The 13873-nt window shown below is 51.0% G+C and overlaps 6 protein-coding genes across 6 annotated transcripts; 5 read left to right on the plus strand and 1 right to left on the minus strand.

Moving 5' to 3' along the window:
- Positions 1–624: 624 nt before the first annotated feature.
- Positions 625–1687, plus strand: CKM354_000984200 (uncharacterized protein; the record flags this gene model as incomplete). Its single annotated transcript, XM_044805280.1, has 2 exons — positions 625–786; positions 842–1687. 2 exons carry the CDS (start codon positions 625–627, stop codon positions 1685–1687), a joined length of 1008 nt encoding a protein of 335 aa, XP_044661215.1.
- A 542-nt stretch (positions 1688–2229) lies between these two features.
- On the plus strand, positions 2230–2740 carry CKM354_000984300 (uncharacterized protein; the record flags this gene model as incomplete). Its single annotated transcript, XM_044805281.1, has 3 exons — positions 2230–2325; positions 2401–2597; positions 2680–2740. 3 exons carry the CDS (start codon positions 2230–2232, stop codon positions 2738–2740), a joined length of 354 nt encoding a protein of 117 aa, XP_044661216.1.
- Positions 2741–3093: 353 nt separating this feature from the next.
- Positions 3094–3909, plus strand: CKM354_000984400 (uncharacterized protein; the record flags this gene model as incomplete). Its single annotated transcript, XM_044805282.1, has 1 exon — positions 3094–3909. One exon carries the CDS (start codon positions 3094–3096, stop codon positions 3907–3909), a length of 816 nt encoding a protein of 271 aa, XP_044661217.1.
- A 336-nt stretch (positions 3910–4245) lies between these two features.
- CKM354_000984500 (uncharacterized protein) lies at positions 4246–4821 on the plus strand (the record flags this gene model as incomplete). The annotated part of the gene is made up of 2 exons (XM_044805283.1): positions 4246–4452; positions 4507–4821. The coding sequence occupies 2 exons, from the start codon at positions 4246–4248 to the stop codon at positions 4819–4821; spliced, it is 522 nt and encodes a 173-aa protein (XP_044661218.1).
- Positions 4822–5217: 396 nt separating this feature from the next.
- CKM354_000984600 (uncharacterized protein) lies at positions 5218–6944 on the plus strand (the record flags this gene model as incomplete). The annotated part of the gene is made up of 3 exons (XM_044805284.1): positions 5218–5456; positions 5505–6640; positions 6703–6944. 3 exons carry the CDS (start codon positions 5218–5220, stop codon positions 6942–6944), a joined length of 1617 nt encoding a protein of 538 aa, XP_044661219.1.
- Positions 6945–8005: 1061 nt separating this feature from the next.
- Positions 8006–13724, minus strand: CKM354_000984700 (uncharacterized protein; the record flags this gene model as incomplete). The annotated part of the gene is made up of 7 exons (XM_044805285.1): positions 8006–9295; positions 9354–9979; positions 10044–10158; positions 10217–11472; positions 11528–11737; positions 11797–13379; positions 13429–13724. 7 exons carry the CDS (start codon positions 13722–13724, stop codon positions 8006–8008), a joined length of 5376 nt encoding a protein of 1791 aa, XP_044661220.1.
- Between the last annotated feature and the right edge of the window lie 149 nt (positions 13725–13873).

A 13873-nucleotide genomic window follows, 5' to 3' on the forward strand; every position in this document is an offset into this window, starting at 1 on the left:
AAATTATACGTTTGTTTCTATTCTACGAGTGGGGAAAACGAAAAATGATTTCCTTCAAAATGAATGTCATCTTGTCCTGGAGTATGAGCGAAAAGCTTCCTTCGATGTCAAAGCTATCATCGAGCAAGCACCATGTCGTATTTATTTGTTGTAGCTGATACGCAGCACCGTTGAGCTCGGCAAACTGCAGGCCGCTCGCACATTGAGATGAGTGGGCGGTATGACAGAAGGTTCACTGTCACAACACCACAAGTGATGACAGTTCTCAGCAAGAGCGCAGCTCAGCCGTCCCTCTCTCCAGGCTCACCGTGCATACTACCGACTCTTATTGGCTACCAGCAACCGGAGCATTCAACGCAGAATGTCCCGATCACCAGGTGAGGCCTCAAATATGACCCTGAGAACAACCCGTGAGTATTCGTCAATGCATCTTCTCAGTTTTCCTTCCTCTTGTCGCACGCCAATGTCCCATTGATCTCCTTGATCTGCAGGCTTCTTGATAACACCAAATCACTTCGTTCTCACAGATACTGCCTGCTTGCAAGGTACAACTTGTATTAGGTGGCCGATAGAGCTCAACGCGTATCGGTTTCTTCACGGCCGGGCTGAAGCCATCTCAACATAATGGACGACGATCAGGGAGGTTACAGACAGATCAACAAATCACTTAACATCGGTGCCTTTGGAGATTATCTCAAAAGCCAGATCAAGAATTTGCCTAGGATCCCAAATGTCGAGCAAGTGACTCCTCGAGTTCTCCGTATCTTAGGACAGAATCCGGGAAAGGTAGCCGACCAATCCTGAGCGCTGAACTTGAAAGTTTGCTTACATTGACTTCCAGATGACACTACAAGGGACCAACACGTACGTTATCGGGACTGGGAAGCATAGGCTCATGATTGACACCTCTGGTGGGGAGCCTGAGTGGGCCTCACTCGTTGAGAGCACCCTGCAACAAAGGGGCATCACTTTAGACCATGTGCTACTGACTCACTGGCATGGCGATCATACTGGCGGCGTTCCCGATCTTTTGCGATTGTATCCAAATCTCGCTGGTCACGTCCACAAGAACTTGCCCGTCCTCGAGCAGGAGGACATCGATGATGGTCAGATCTGGGAGGTCGAAGGGGCCACTATCCGCGCGCTTCATGCTCCAGGTCACTCGGAAGATCACATGTGCTTCATTCTGGAGGAAGAAAATGCTATGTTCACTGGAGACAACATTCTGGGCCACGGATCCAGTGCACTAGAGGACCTTGGCATCTTCCAGCAAAGCCTTCAAAAGATGTACGATGAGCAATGCGAGAAGGGTTACTCCGCCCATGGAGTCACGATCCAGGACCTCTCCGACAAGATCATGCGAGAAATGGAGCAGAAATGGCGACGAGAGAGACAAGTCTTGGACGCTCTTCGAAAGTCTCGCAACAGAGGTGCCAAGAATGTCACCCTTGAACAGCTCGTTGGTGAGATATACGGGTCGGCTCTTGACAAGCAGACCCGTTCACTTACGTTGGAACCTATCATTGACGAAGTGCTCCGTAAGCTCGCCGGAGACGGCAGTGTTGCATTTGCAAATCGGGGCGGGAAGCGCAGATGGTATGCAATTGGTGCCGCGCACAATGTGATGCACATACAAGAGAAGCTGTCATCGGTTATCACTGTCGAAGAAATTGAGCTTTCAGATTAATTTGCTAGGCATGATGTATGAACAAATGCAATTCTCCAGAATGCTGTTCTGCAATTCCATTTCGTGTTTGTACAAGAGGCATGCATAACATGATCCATCTTTGAGTACACTCAGCCAATACGTCTTCACGTCTGCCGAAGCACAATACTACAATCGGTAACATCAACACTCTGCTGTTGTTTTTCTCGGTCATCGGGGTATTACCTATTTAGGCAATTCAATCGCCCGACGTGCAATGCGGCAATAGCATGAGACATACACTTGTAGTTTTCAGTTGTCCTAGGCTGCTCTTGATCTGAGAACAGTGAATGAGTCCTCTGTGGTGGAATTGTTGTGCGTGAACATTCAAGCAGTATCACAAAATGCCGACCACTGCAAGACGAAGCCGAAAAACGCAGCACAGGCTGCAGAGACGAGCTAAGACAGCCGCTTCTGCGTCGTCGGGATCGGAAGATCAAGCAAGCATCGATTCCAAGTCATCAAATGGCGATGCAAACAACAAGTATCTGTGTTTGACGATCTGCGGATATCGTAAGCCTGGCATGAGCGAAGAAGACTACCGCAATCACATGGTCAATGTATCAGCGCCGATGACCAAGGACCTCATGGTCAAGCATGGTATTCGAAGGTGGACACAGGTACGATCTTATCTCTGGAATCCTGCAATCTGTGAAAATCAACAGGGTTCGAATTTGACGTTGCGAGTGTTGCAGATCCACAATCAGACTGTGACCAGAGCTCACATGTCACGTCTTTTCGACCCACAAATGACTCAGCTGGCCGATTTTGATTGTTTCAGTCAAGTCGTGTTTGAAAATATCGAGGACTACGTTCGGTTAAAACAGGACCCGGTGTATAAGGAGCGCCTTATGGGCGATCATGAGAAATTTGCTGACACAAAGCGAAGCATGTAAGTGGAGCTCTACTTATTTTGCAACCTGTGAGGAAGCCTGCGAGGACTTGCGTATGAGGCTTAGACTGATGTGCAGCAGGATGACCATTGGTTGGGTAGAGGAATTTGTTCGCGATGGCAAAGAGGTAGACGGCTTCTAGATATCAGTATTGAAGCGTTGGTGCATCGTCTGTTCATGTGTTTCATCTAGTAGATGGCGTGCATTTGTCAGTCAACTGGCGAGTTCCGGAGCCTCGAATGTGATCCCTCGTCATCTTGCTGCATCGGATTGATTGATCGGTGCCTAATGAGCCGACCTCTTTTGTACCGGCAGGTTCTAAGCATACAGAGTCTAGCGCGGATGTTGCCGGGATGCCGCAGTCAAAAAGACACCGGGCCAGACATTGTTTAAGTCGGGAATCGAGCTGCTTTATCTTTATTTGTACAGGAGCTTCGACCACTGAAAAGTCAACACATCAGTATTCGAGCGCCGGGTATTAACTCTACAGCCAACATGTCGGCGCCCACGAAAACTTACGCGGTGCTCGGAGCGACTGGAAATTGTGGTTCTGCATTGATTGAGAATCTCCTGGACCGGCCCAACGCTAGCGTTCACGCTTACTGTCGCAACAAAGCAAAGCTTCTCAAGAGATTTCCAGATCTAGACGAAAAGAGCGGGAGAGTTCGAATCTTCGAAGGGAGCATCCAGGATGCGGACCTGTTGGCATCTTGCGTGAGCTCTTGTCACGCCATATTTCTCTGTGTCTCGACGAACGACAACATTCCTGGATGCCGCATGGCTCGAGATGTTGCCACGGCCGTTGTCGGGGTTCTCAAGCGTCAGCGTGATGAGAGTATTGCATGTGGAAAGCCAGTGCAGCTGCCCAAGCTTTTGCTGCTGTCATCGAACACAACAGTTGAGCACTTTGCGAAGCAGCTGCCTCAACCCTTGGTGTGGGTTCTTCGACAATCGGCATCTTACGTATACCACGACCTGATTGAAACGGAGAAGCTTCTTCGGGCTGAGGAGTCGTGGTTGACCACAATTTACATCAAGCCGGGCGCTTTGTCAGTCGACGCTCAACGTGGACACTCTCTGAGCCTCACAATGTCAGATGGCCCGCTTTCATATCTTGACCTGGCTGCAGGAATGATCGAGGCTGCTGATAGTCCGCGTGGAGGATGGGACCGACGCAACGTGGCTGTCAACCCGGTCGCCGGAGGCAAAGCGAGTTTCCCTAGTGGAACTCCGATGTGTATCTTGCTCGGATTGTTGAGGCACTATCTGCCCTCTCTGCATCACGCTCTCCCAGCGAATACTGGCCCTTGAGAAGCGACGCATAGGTTGAACTTGAGCGTAGGAATGAGCATATAGAGAGTTTATCGAAAGGCGTACAATCTAATTTCGTGATCCCCGTCATCTTTGGAGCGCACTGTTGTTGCTCTACAATCCAGTGCTGAGGCTGCCTGTGCGTCGTAGTAGCTCTTGCAGGTGACTACGTGTCAGGAGCCGGACTGGATTTGCAATGACCATGAAAAGCCCCGAAGCCCCGAGGGGTAATCTGGCGTAGATAGAAATAATAGCAGTGGTCGTTCCGTAGCTATTCAAACGGCGCATGCAACTTCTTCACATCAGCCAGCATAAAGACGTAAAGATTCAGAGACCATGATTCCAGCGGCCGAGATCCAGGCCAGAACTCTCCAGAAGTACATCGACGGCTGGAGAGGCTGGACTGTTGATGGCTTCCTAGCAAGCTGGTCTGAGAAGTGCACACAGCAAGCCTTGCCTCTCAGCAGCGGCAAGCCACTCATGACACGAGCCGAAGCTACAAAGCTCTTTCCGCACCTCATGTCTGTCATGTCCGATTTCAAGGTATGCTATCCCTTTTGCTCCACGATGCTCTTCCACGAATTGAGACGCCGTCAGGTCACCATACACAACGTTGTGCACGATCCGGCACACAACAAAGCAGCTCTCTACGCGCTCTCCGAGTCTCAAACGCCATTTGGGCTGTTCAAGAACGAGCATGCCATATTTCTGTATTTCGACGAGAGCGGGGAATACGTTGATCGGATTGAGGAGATGTTCGACGCGTTGGCGATGAAGGAGGCGCTTCCGAAGATCAGTGCATATGTCGCGCAGAATAATGGCCTGCTTGCTGGCGCGACAGCAGTTCGAAGTCCATTGGATGAAGTTGACGGGGTTGTGGGGGCCTCAGGCATGTGCAGCACTTATTCTTAGCTGTGATTCACTTGCAGACTATCAATTATTGATGATGCGTCAGAATGTCTTGGCAAACACCCTGCCACAATTGTCCGACTTGCATCAACCACATGGCACTCTCGTGAACATGTTTATCACCATAGTCTCATGCTAACCTAGTAAAGCTCGGCTAGATAGGAATTACTAGCCATAGGAATGATGGAGCAACCAAGACCGGGCTATTTCGTGCCCAGATCCGCTCCCGTACTGACACCTCGCGCCATTTGCTGCCAACATACCGACCGCCGATACAATGCGCTCTGGTAAGGCGGACCATTCGGATATGGGTCAGCGCGAAGTACAGTGCATAAGAAAGAGTATCGTACTGTCCTGATCTTGACCTTCAACCCTGATGAGCATCAGGTGGCCGACAAGATGAACGTTACCACCAACTTCAACGAAAGCCTCCTGGCGGCACCCACGATTTCGGCCGCTCTGCCCCTGATCATTGCTGACAAAGGCACATTTCCTATCGCTTTGACGAGTCTGGTGACGGCCCTGGTGGCCTTGTTGACTTATTACCTTCGACCGCCCGCCGTGCACCCCAAATCTCCAGCTTTCACGTCTGACACTTCCCCCATAATCGGCTCGTTCGGCTACATTTCTCGCCAATTGTAAGTGCTTTGAGGAAGAAGCTGAGTCGATCTAACAATTCGAATCAGGACTTGGTACAAGAAATCTGTCAAGGAGTCCACGTCCGGCCACTTCAGCTTCCGCTTGGGCAGACGCCATGTCATTGGGCTTTCAGGCGTAGCCGCACGCAAGTGGTTCTTCGAAGAGCCTCTTTTGGATCTTGTCACCGGTGCTGTCATCCTTCCTTTCGGAGTGCATTTTTGGCCACCTATCCACGATATCTTCAAGCCAGATGGCAACCGCGCCCGCAACAACACGTTCTTTTTGCGCCGCATGCTGGAGATGATGAAGACAGACAAGCTGGAGAAACAACTATTCCGATGTATTGGCGACGCTCGTGAGTGCTTCGAAACTATTCTGGCCGACTCGCCCACTGGTGTTATCAATCTTCCCGAGCTTTGGAAACCAATCCTGCGTCAAAATTGTCGCCTGTTCGTGAGCTCAGACATTGCTGATGATCCCAAACAATTCAAGAAAGTCTCCGACTGTGTCGACACTCTTTTACATACATACAGCGTCTTCAACGTTTTCTTCAAGTGGCTTCCATCTCCAGCTTACTGGCGCCGACGACTCGCGCGCTACGGACTTGTACGCTTCTTTCGACAGATGTACAACCAGCGCATGTCTATGACACCTGAGGAGGCCTCTCGCAAGGACGATCCCTTCCAAAGTCTGATCAATAACGGAGATCCAGAGCCCTACATCAACGAATACTTCACCAGTGCCGCTTTCATCACCACGACCAACGCTCACGTCATCTCATCACAAATGCTGGAGAACATGGCCATCCATCAGGAATGGCAACAGAAGTGCTTCGATGAGCTACAGACAGTTGCCAACAAATATGCTGGAGGCATGGATGTTGCTCTAGTGGACAAGATCCCGCACATCCCGCTCAAGGCTTGGGAGACTTCTTTCCCGGCGATGCACATGTGTCTCAACGAGCTTATCCGCAGTTGGTCCTCGTTTGGTGTCATGCGCTACAACACATCACCCAACGCGATACCAATACCTGGCTCAGATGAAGTCCTTCCTGGTCACACATTTGCTATCTACCACACAGGTGAGCCGCAGTTCAGCGCCAAGCTGTATCCGGAACCCTCAAAATTCGATCCTACTCGCTTTTTGGAGGGCCGCGAAGAATTCAAGCAAGAGCCTTATGGATGTGAGTGATTGTGACAACGAACCCTTTTCTTAAAACAACATGTAGACTGACCTGTCATCTAGTTCACGGCTGGGGAGGTGGTACTCATCCTTGCACGGGCATGCGATGGGCCAAACTTCAGCAATACATAATGCTTGCCAATGCACTGGCATTGTGGAAGTTGTCCAGCTGTGACAAAGACGGAAACATTGACCCTTATGCCAAAGAGAGGCAAAGAGGATTGGACGTTGACCTTGATTCTGAGACGCCTTTCAAACTGCCACCAGCTCTTTGCAAGTTCGAGCCGAGAGAGCGAGTTCAATAGAATCTCCCATGGGCAGCTACTTGCTATTCAAGACAACGATGCTCCATAGTAGGCCTGAAGGACTTCGAAAGTCTTATGCATAACCTCATATATTCAGTTATGCAGTGTAGCAGCACCATTACGCACGAAGCGTTCTTTCCAAACTGACGAATTATTGCTCCAAACGTGTACTCTCCCAGCCTCAAGTCACGTCGTCATTTGTCTATGGCATGCGTTCAACGCCCACCTTGGTCAATTGCGCCATCGCCACGACTCAAGTGGACAAAGACCTGCCAGCTGCAGGCTTTCGGTCTCAGCATGTCGGACGTCGGGTCATTCGAGATACTTCTTCCCGGCGTAGGATCTCGTGGCTTCTCGCGTTCGAAACGCTTTCCCGTGAATCTGTACCAAACGTAGCACTGTCAGATTCTAGCCAGCTCAAGGTACCCAAGCCTGATAGAACCCAACTAGACGAGAACCGACTTCCCGCTGCAAGTTATCACGAAATCTACTTCCTATGTCATGCTCATCAATCTCGAATCTTTACCAAAATCGTGCACAGTGGAAATGTGGTTGAGACTTGCTCGTAAATAGATCAAGAGACGTTCCTGACAAAATCCGCACCACCTTCTGCTGTAAATGTAATGCCCAACCAAGACCACAAGCTTGAAGTCATCAGTAGTAGTAGATTCAATGGACCAATACACACCCAAACCAAAACCAAGACAATACATAGTCGCTCTGTGGGAGTGGTAGCCGAGTGGCTGACGAGTTCGATAGCTGGAAAACCCTCACTGCACGGTGCTAGGTCTCAGAAGTATGACTACCGTAAACAGACTCGTCTCCTGTGGGTATTTGTCAGAAGTTTTAGATGATATGGTATGGGACGGAAATGAGTGGATGAGGAGGGTTGAAAGTTGCTGACATCCAATGCCACAGCACAAAAGCCGTCGATTAAGTCAATGTGAAGACGTCCTTAAACGAGCTTCGGCCCAAGTCTGATCCAGAAGCTGATGAAGACATTCTTGCGATTCTCAATCTACAACATACATAACAAAATTATCCAAAATTTATGCAGACGCTCAATCGTACTGCTCTTCCAGCCAAGCCCGCAAATCTCCAATCGTTGGGTAATCCAAGAACAGACTACCATTTACTTTGACATCCAGCTCTGATTTCAGCTTCTCGGACACTACCAGCGACATCAAACTATCAATACCGACATCCATGAAACTGACGTCGTCGCGCAGCGCTGAGGAGTCGAGGCCGGTTTCGTCAATGATGAGCTGGATTGCTTTGCTCGTAACGCCTCCCTGCGGTACTGGAGCGACCGCCGCCACCGCCACCGCCGGCTGAGCTTTCTGCTTTGGCGGCGCTGGAGTAGCATTCGGCATATTCGTAGGGAGGTTCGAAGCAGCTTGACTCTTTGCGGACGGTGGTGTCGGTAACTCGCGCAGAGACTCCGAGCTCGATGAGCTTGTCAAGGATGGCGTAGGCGGCATGACACTTCGCGCTGGAGCTCTATGGCTGGTGGACGCCTTATCAGGCGGTGAGAAGAAGCGGTCCAGAAGGATTCGTGGATAGCTGTGGAACTCAATGTCGCCGACCATTCCCATGATCTCATCACCTTGGAAGATGTAGACATCACCGAAATAGCCGCCACCTTCTCTCTGGATCATTCGAACATAGGATCTGTATCGGCCACCAGCGACGAGTGGTTTGGCGAATCGCATTGATTTCCAACCTGGTGTTACACAGTAATTCTTTTGTGTATCCATGGCATCGGAGCAATTCATGATGAAACCAGCGAGGTGTGCGACGCTGTCGATGAAGTATGGTGGTACGGTCCAGGTTCCGCTTGTTTGTTGTGTTGTTAGTTCGACGTCGGCGTAGCCTTCGAGGCCGTTGATGACTACGGATTGCATTCCTCGGTATTTATCGGCGTAGTTGACGAGGTTGCTGCCGAATAAGTTGTAGGCCATATTGCGAGATAGACGATTTGCCTTGCCTTCAAGAGCCAGGCGGTCTAGGGTCTCCATTCTGTCAAGCACCAGGTGTGAGAGAGATGACCAGGAGCGTAGTGCGGTTGGGTTATCCTCAAATGTTACGGTGGCCGTAGCGAATGGCTCAGAAACTTCGTTGTCGCTGTGCTCGTCCACGTTCTGCCAGGTCAACGTAACTCCGTTTTGCCAAGCGCCGTGCGTCTCAGCAGTGACCTGGATGAGTTGCGGCAGACTCGTGTTTGATCGTGCTACCAGGCCCTTGGTCACGGCCATGTCGGTAATGTTCATCAATGGAGCATCTTTGGCTCCAGGATGCAGCTTTTTGTAGATGTACGTAGCGAGTGTGTATGATATGTCAGCATGAATCGACTAGAGCCAACAGGTCAGAACATATCGCATAGCTTTCTGAGCAGCAGAGAGCACTTACAGATGTTACAACACCACAGTTGTTCATGCGGTGTCCGTGGGCAGCAGCAAGGAAATCGGGCTCCATCAAGTCAGAGCGCATGACGACGGACCCGCCGATATCAGTAAATTCTTCATCGATGATGTTATGTACTAATGAAGTTCGGAAAGAGCTGACATTTCCGCTCTGTTGGGTCGAAGCAGCTGGCTTCGTCGTCGCATAGAAATCGTTGCCTTTGGTCAGACACCAATCTCCGTTGTACTGTAGCCAGTAGTTCTTCTCATTCCAGGCGTATGTTGGCAGGGTGAGGAGGCGCAGTCGACCTTCGCGTTCAAACGGTCGATGGAATTCGTTCCAGTCTATGGTGCCGCCAGCCAGGTGCATGGCAGCCAAGCCGTCGCTGACAGTCGACCAATTGTCCTCTCCACGTCGCATTGATGCAATTGTAAGTGGCTTCTCGGGCGCGAAGGTCGATTTGATGAAGCCGACACAAACTGAATGGGGACCAATTTCGAGCCATGTTGTTTCATCATCGACTGTAGACATGGAGCGAGCGTTCTTGAGGGCAGACAGAAAGTCGACGGTCTCACGTGTCGAGCGGCGGAGGTATTCTGCATTGAGTGTCTTGCCGTCGAACACTACTCGACCTGTAGTAACGGAAGGAGATCGTCAGCAAAACCACTGCTAGTACTAGGATCCTGTTGCCCTTACCAAGAAGCGGCGATATGATGGGCATTGTCGGTTCGCGGAAGATGACGCTTGCCTTAGCGAGTGCCTCGAACTCATTTAGTATGGGGTCAGTTTGCGCCGAATGGAAAGCGAAAGCCTGTAGGGAACAACATCGTCAGCACAAAGACGGTCAAAAACCTGTGAGGTCTACTCACGACATCAAGCTTGATGCATCTGTACCCAGCAGCACCGAGGATTTCAGCAAGTTTATCCATCTCACTTTGTGTCCCGCTCAGCACGGTGTCCGAGGGCCCGTTCACGCAGGCCACTTCGTATGACTCTCCATTCGCGGCCTGCTTGATCTGTTCGCGATCAGCTCTGACAGCCATCATCACATGGCTGCCAACTTGGCATTTATCTTGCAGCAGCATTGCGCGTTTCCCAACAAGATAGATCGTATCATTGGCAGATAGCACGCCGCCGATGTGCATTGCTGCATACTCGCCAAGACTGTGCCCAATTACTGCATCGGGATTGACACCAAGTGACGACCAGTACCGAGCAAGAGCAATCTCCGTACAGACTAATGCTAGTTGAGTGACAACCGGTGAATGTCCGGTATAGTCTGCGGGATGTGAGCCGTCTATGGCTGGAATGAATGATTCGAATCCTTGGCTTTGAGCGATTCGATCAAGCTGGGCAATTTGATCGCGGAAGACTTGCGAGTCGCGGTAGAGTTCCAGGTTTGAGGACTTCAGAGAGGCTCCTTGGCCTGTGAATGCAAACGCTATCGACGGGCTTTGCTGTTTGGCGACAGGCTTGATGCTTTCGATATGGTCACCATCCAGCAATGATACCAGTTTCTTCCGAACCTGGGGAATGGAGGATCCTGTGACAGCCACTCTGTTGGTATGCTGATATCGGCGTGCTGTTGTTGTGTATGCAAGGTCGGCAAGCCTCATCTCCGCGTTGGAGGGATTGTCAATATATGCGAGTAGACGCTCAATATTCCCGCGCAACGAAGTCTTGCTCTTGGCTGAGACGGTCACCACGTGGGTCCCGCGCGGGTCAAGGTCTGTGGTCGCACTATGGGACGGAGCTTCCTCGAGGATCATGGTTGTGTTGCCACCCGCAGCGCCGAAGTTGTTGATTGCTGCAAGACGTTTCTTGCCTTCCACCCTTGGCCAAGGCGTCATCGAGAATGGTATGTGGACATTGCGCTGATCGAAATCAGTCGGCAGACGTGGGTTGATCTCGGTTTTGATGCCAATATGGCGCGGTATGCTCTCCTTCTGGAGCATTAGGAGGAGTTTTGCGAGAGCTGTTGCACCAGCCACCGACTCTCCATGACCGACGTTTGCCTTGACCGCCCCGATGTGAAGAGGTTGGTCCTTCTTGCGACGTTTCTTGATATTGGGCGCGTATACGTTCAGTATACCTTGGACTTCTTCATGGTCACCGGCTTGTGTTCCTGGAGCACATGCAATGTCAGCTTGACAACCAAAGGAGAATAGCACAGCACTTACCGGTTCCGTGAAGCTCCACGTAGGAGATATCAATTGGATCCACACCCGCCTGATGTAGAACTTGACGAGCAAGATATTCTTGGTGGCCGGCATGAGGATGCGTAATCGACACAGCCTCTGCAGAATGATTAGTGCCAGCTCCCAGAATGACACCAAGCACGTTGTCATTATCTGCTTCCGCATCTGCAAGGCGTTTGATGACAAGTGAGACTACAGCCAAAGTCAGTGAATGAACGTGCCGAAGCGATCGCGAACTCTGTAAGACTTACCAATGCCTTCCGCACGACAGTACCCGTCAGCAGTAGCATCCCATGTCTTGCAAGCATTATGACCTGTTGTCAAGAAGTGACCCTGTGAAAGTCCAGTGAAGCCATCTGGATTAGTAAGGACGTTCACGCCTCCCGTAAGCACCGTATCCACGTCGCCATTCCAGATGGCCTTACACGCAACCTCAATTGCTGCCAGTCCAGAGGAACAGGCAGTATCGATACTGTAGCTTGGTCCTGCGAATTTGAAAAAGTAGTTAATCCGGCCAGGTCCGAAAGCCCGACACCCACCAGGGATGTAGTAAGTACCAACCTTCTGGCCTTGGTTGACTTCACGATAGTCATCGGCCGACTGGCCATAGTAAGTGCCAATGCGTTCACTAGCAGTCGATGGAGTCCGACCAGTGCCAGCGTATCCGGACATCTCTAGTGCTTCGTATGCTGTGACGAGCATCAAACGCATCTGTGGATCCACAACCTCAGCTTCGCGAGGAGACATTTGGAAGAACGATGCATCGAATGCTCCTGGTTCGTCAAGAAAGCAGCCATATGCAGTCTTGGTCTTGTTCAGCTGCTTGCCAGTGGGGTCGTGGTGGCTGTCAATGTCGAATCGATCAGCAGGTATCCGTCTGGAGACATCGAGACCATCTTCTAAGATCTTCCAGAAGGCTTCATTGCCAGTGGCTCCGCCGGGTAGACGGCAGGACATGCCTACGATGGCAAGCTTGCACTGAGATGGTCCGAGAGAGTGCGAAGCAGAACTGGTAGCGCTGGTCTTCGCAAGCCATGACATCAAGTCCACGGTGGGCAATTTGGATCCTGACCCGGCACTCAAGGCTGTGATCATGTCGTTGAGAGGTATGGAGTTGCCAAAGCAGTATGCGGCTCCTATTGAATGCTCATTCGAGAATTTTTGAGCCTCCTCCACTACGCCTTCGACCACACGATCGAATGTGATAGCCTTGGTGAGCAGCTCACAAATGACACTCTCCCAGAGATCAGTCGCAGTAGCCACATTATATGAAGAGCCGGTACTCGGAGACCAGATAGAGCTCACTGGCGAGCTTGGCGCATTCAATGCAGTAGGGCCATGAACCACGCTGGTGATATCCCGCAAGTCGTAGACGTGTGGAGCGTGGCAAAGACCGCCATATACCGGCAAAGGAATGTACTGGGAGGTTCGGAAGAGTTCACTGCGATTGAAAAGCGATCTGAGCCGAGCGGGAGGGCCACTGACTGTGATGGAAGTTGGCGAGAAAGCGCTGAGGAAGAGGTAGTTAGGAATAGATGCCTGGGTCTTGAGATTGAAATCGTCCAAAGTCTGCTGTGCCAGTGTCGGGTCGACCTTGTGGACCACGTATGCCCATGTATCTGGATCCTCAGCATATGATTCCAGGTTGTTGGACACACGCTTCACGTGGACGCCGAGTCGAAACGCTAAGCGAACGGCATCAGCGCCAGCTCCAGGAAGGTCAGCAAGTGTACCAGATGTGGCAAAGCCTGCTGCCGTCAACAAGCCCGTGCCCAGTGCCGTTAAGGCTGCCGCTTGTAGATCTTTCATTCGCTCAGGATTGGCACTCAGGTATCTGCGTTCGTGGTCAGTTCAGGTCTTGACTTGTATTTGAGTCCACGCACCCAATCAGCGTTGCCATCTGCAGGAAAACAAGTAAAGTGCCCTCTATGGCGCCGCAGAGAGGTCCTTCTCGAAACTCCGGTTCGTCTCCCCATCGCAAGAGGTCATCAAAGGGAGGTACATAGCCTTTTTCTTCTGTAGGTAGACGCTTAATCTCATCTTTCACAGCTTCATTCGCCTGTCGAAGAAAGTGGTGCAGGCATATCTGTGCCGGATCCTTGGAGAGGTTGTGCAATCGAAGGAACGTGTCTTGAAGTTCTCCTCTGGGATACTCGTTGCTAAAGTATACCAGATTCATGCTGTTGAAGGCAATGACGTCCGCAGCTAAGGCGTTCGTGATTTTGGGTAGACACGGAGTGTGGATCGCATGGGAAATGTCGCGCTCAGCAATACAGTCACGTAGCAGGTTTAGAAGGAGCTGACGAGGATAGAACAACCATTGATGAG

The sequence above is a fragment of the Cercospora kikuchii genome (genome assembly GCF_019650295.1).
Source record: "Cercospora kikuchii DNA, contig_00006, whole genome shotgun sequence".
Classification (NCBI taxonomy): Eukaryota; Fungi; Ascomycota; class Dothideomycetes; order Mycosphaerellales; family Mycosphaerellaceae; genus Cercospora; species Cercospora kikuchii.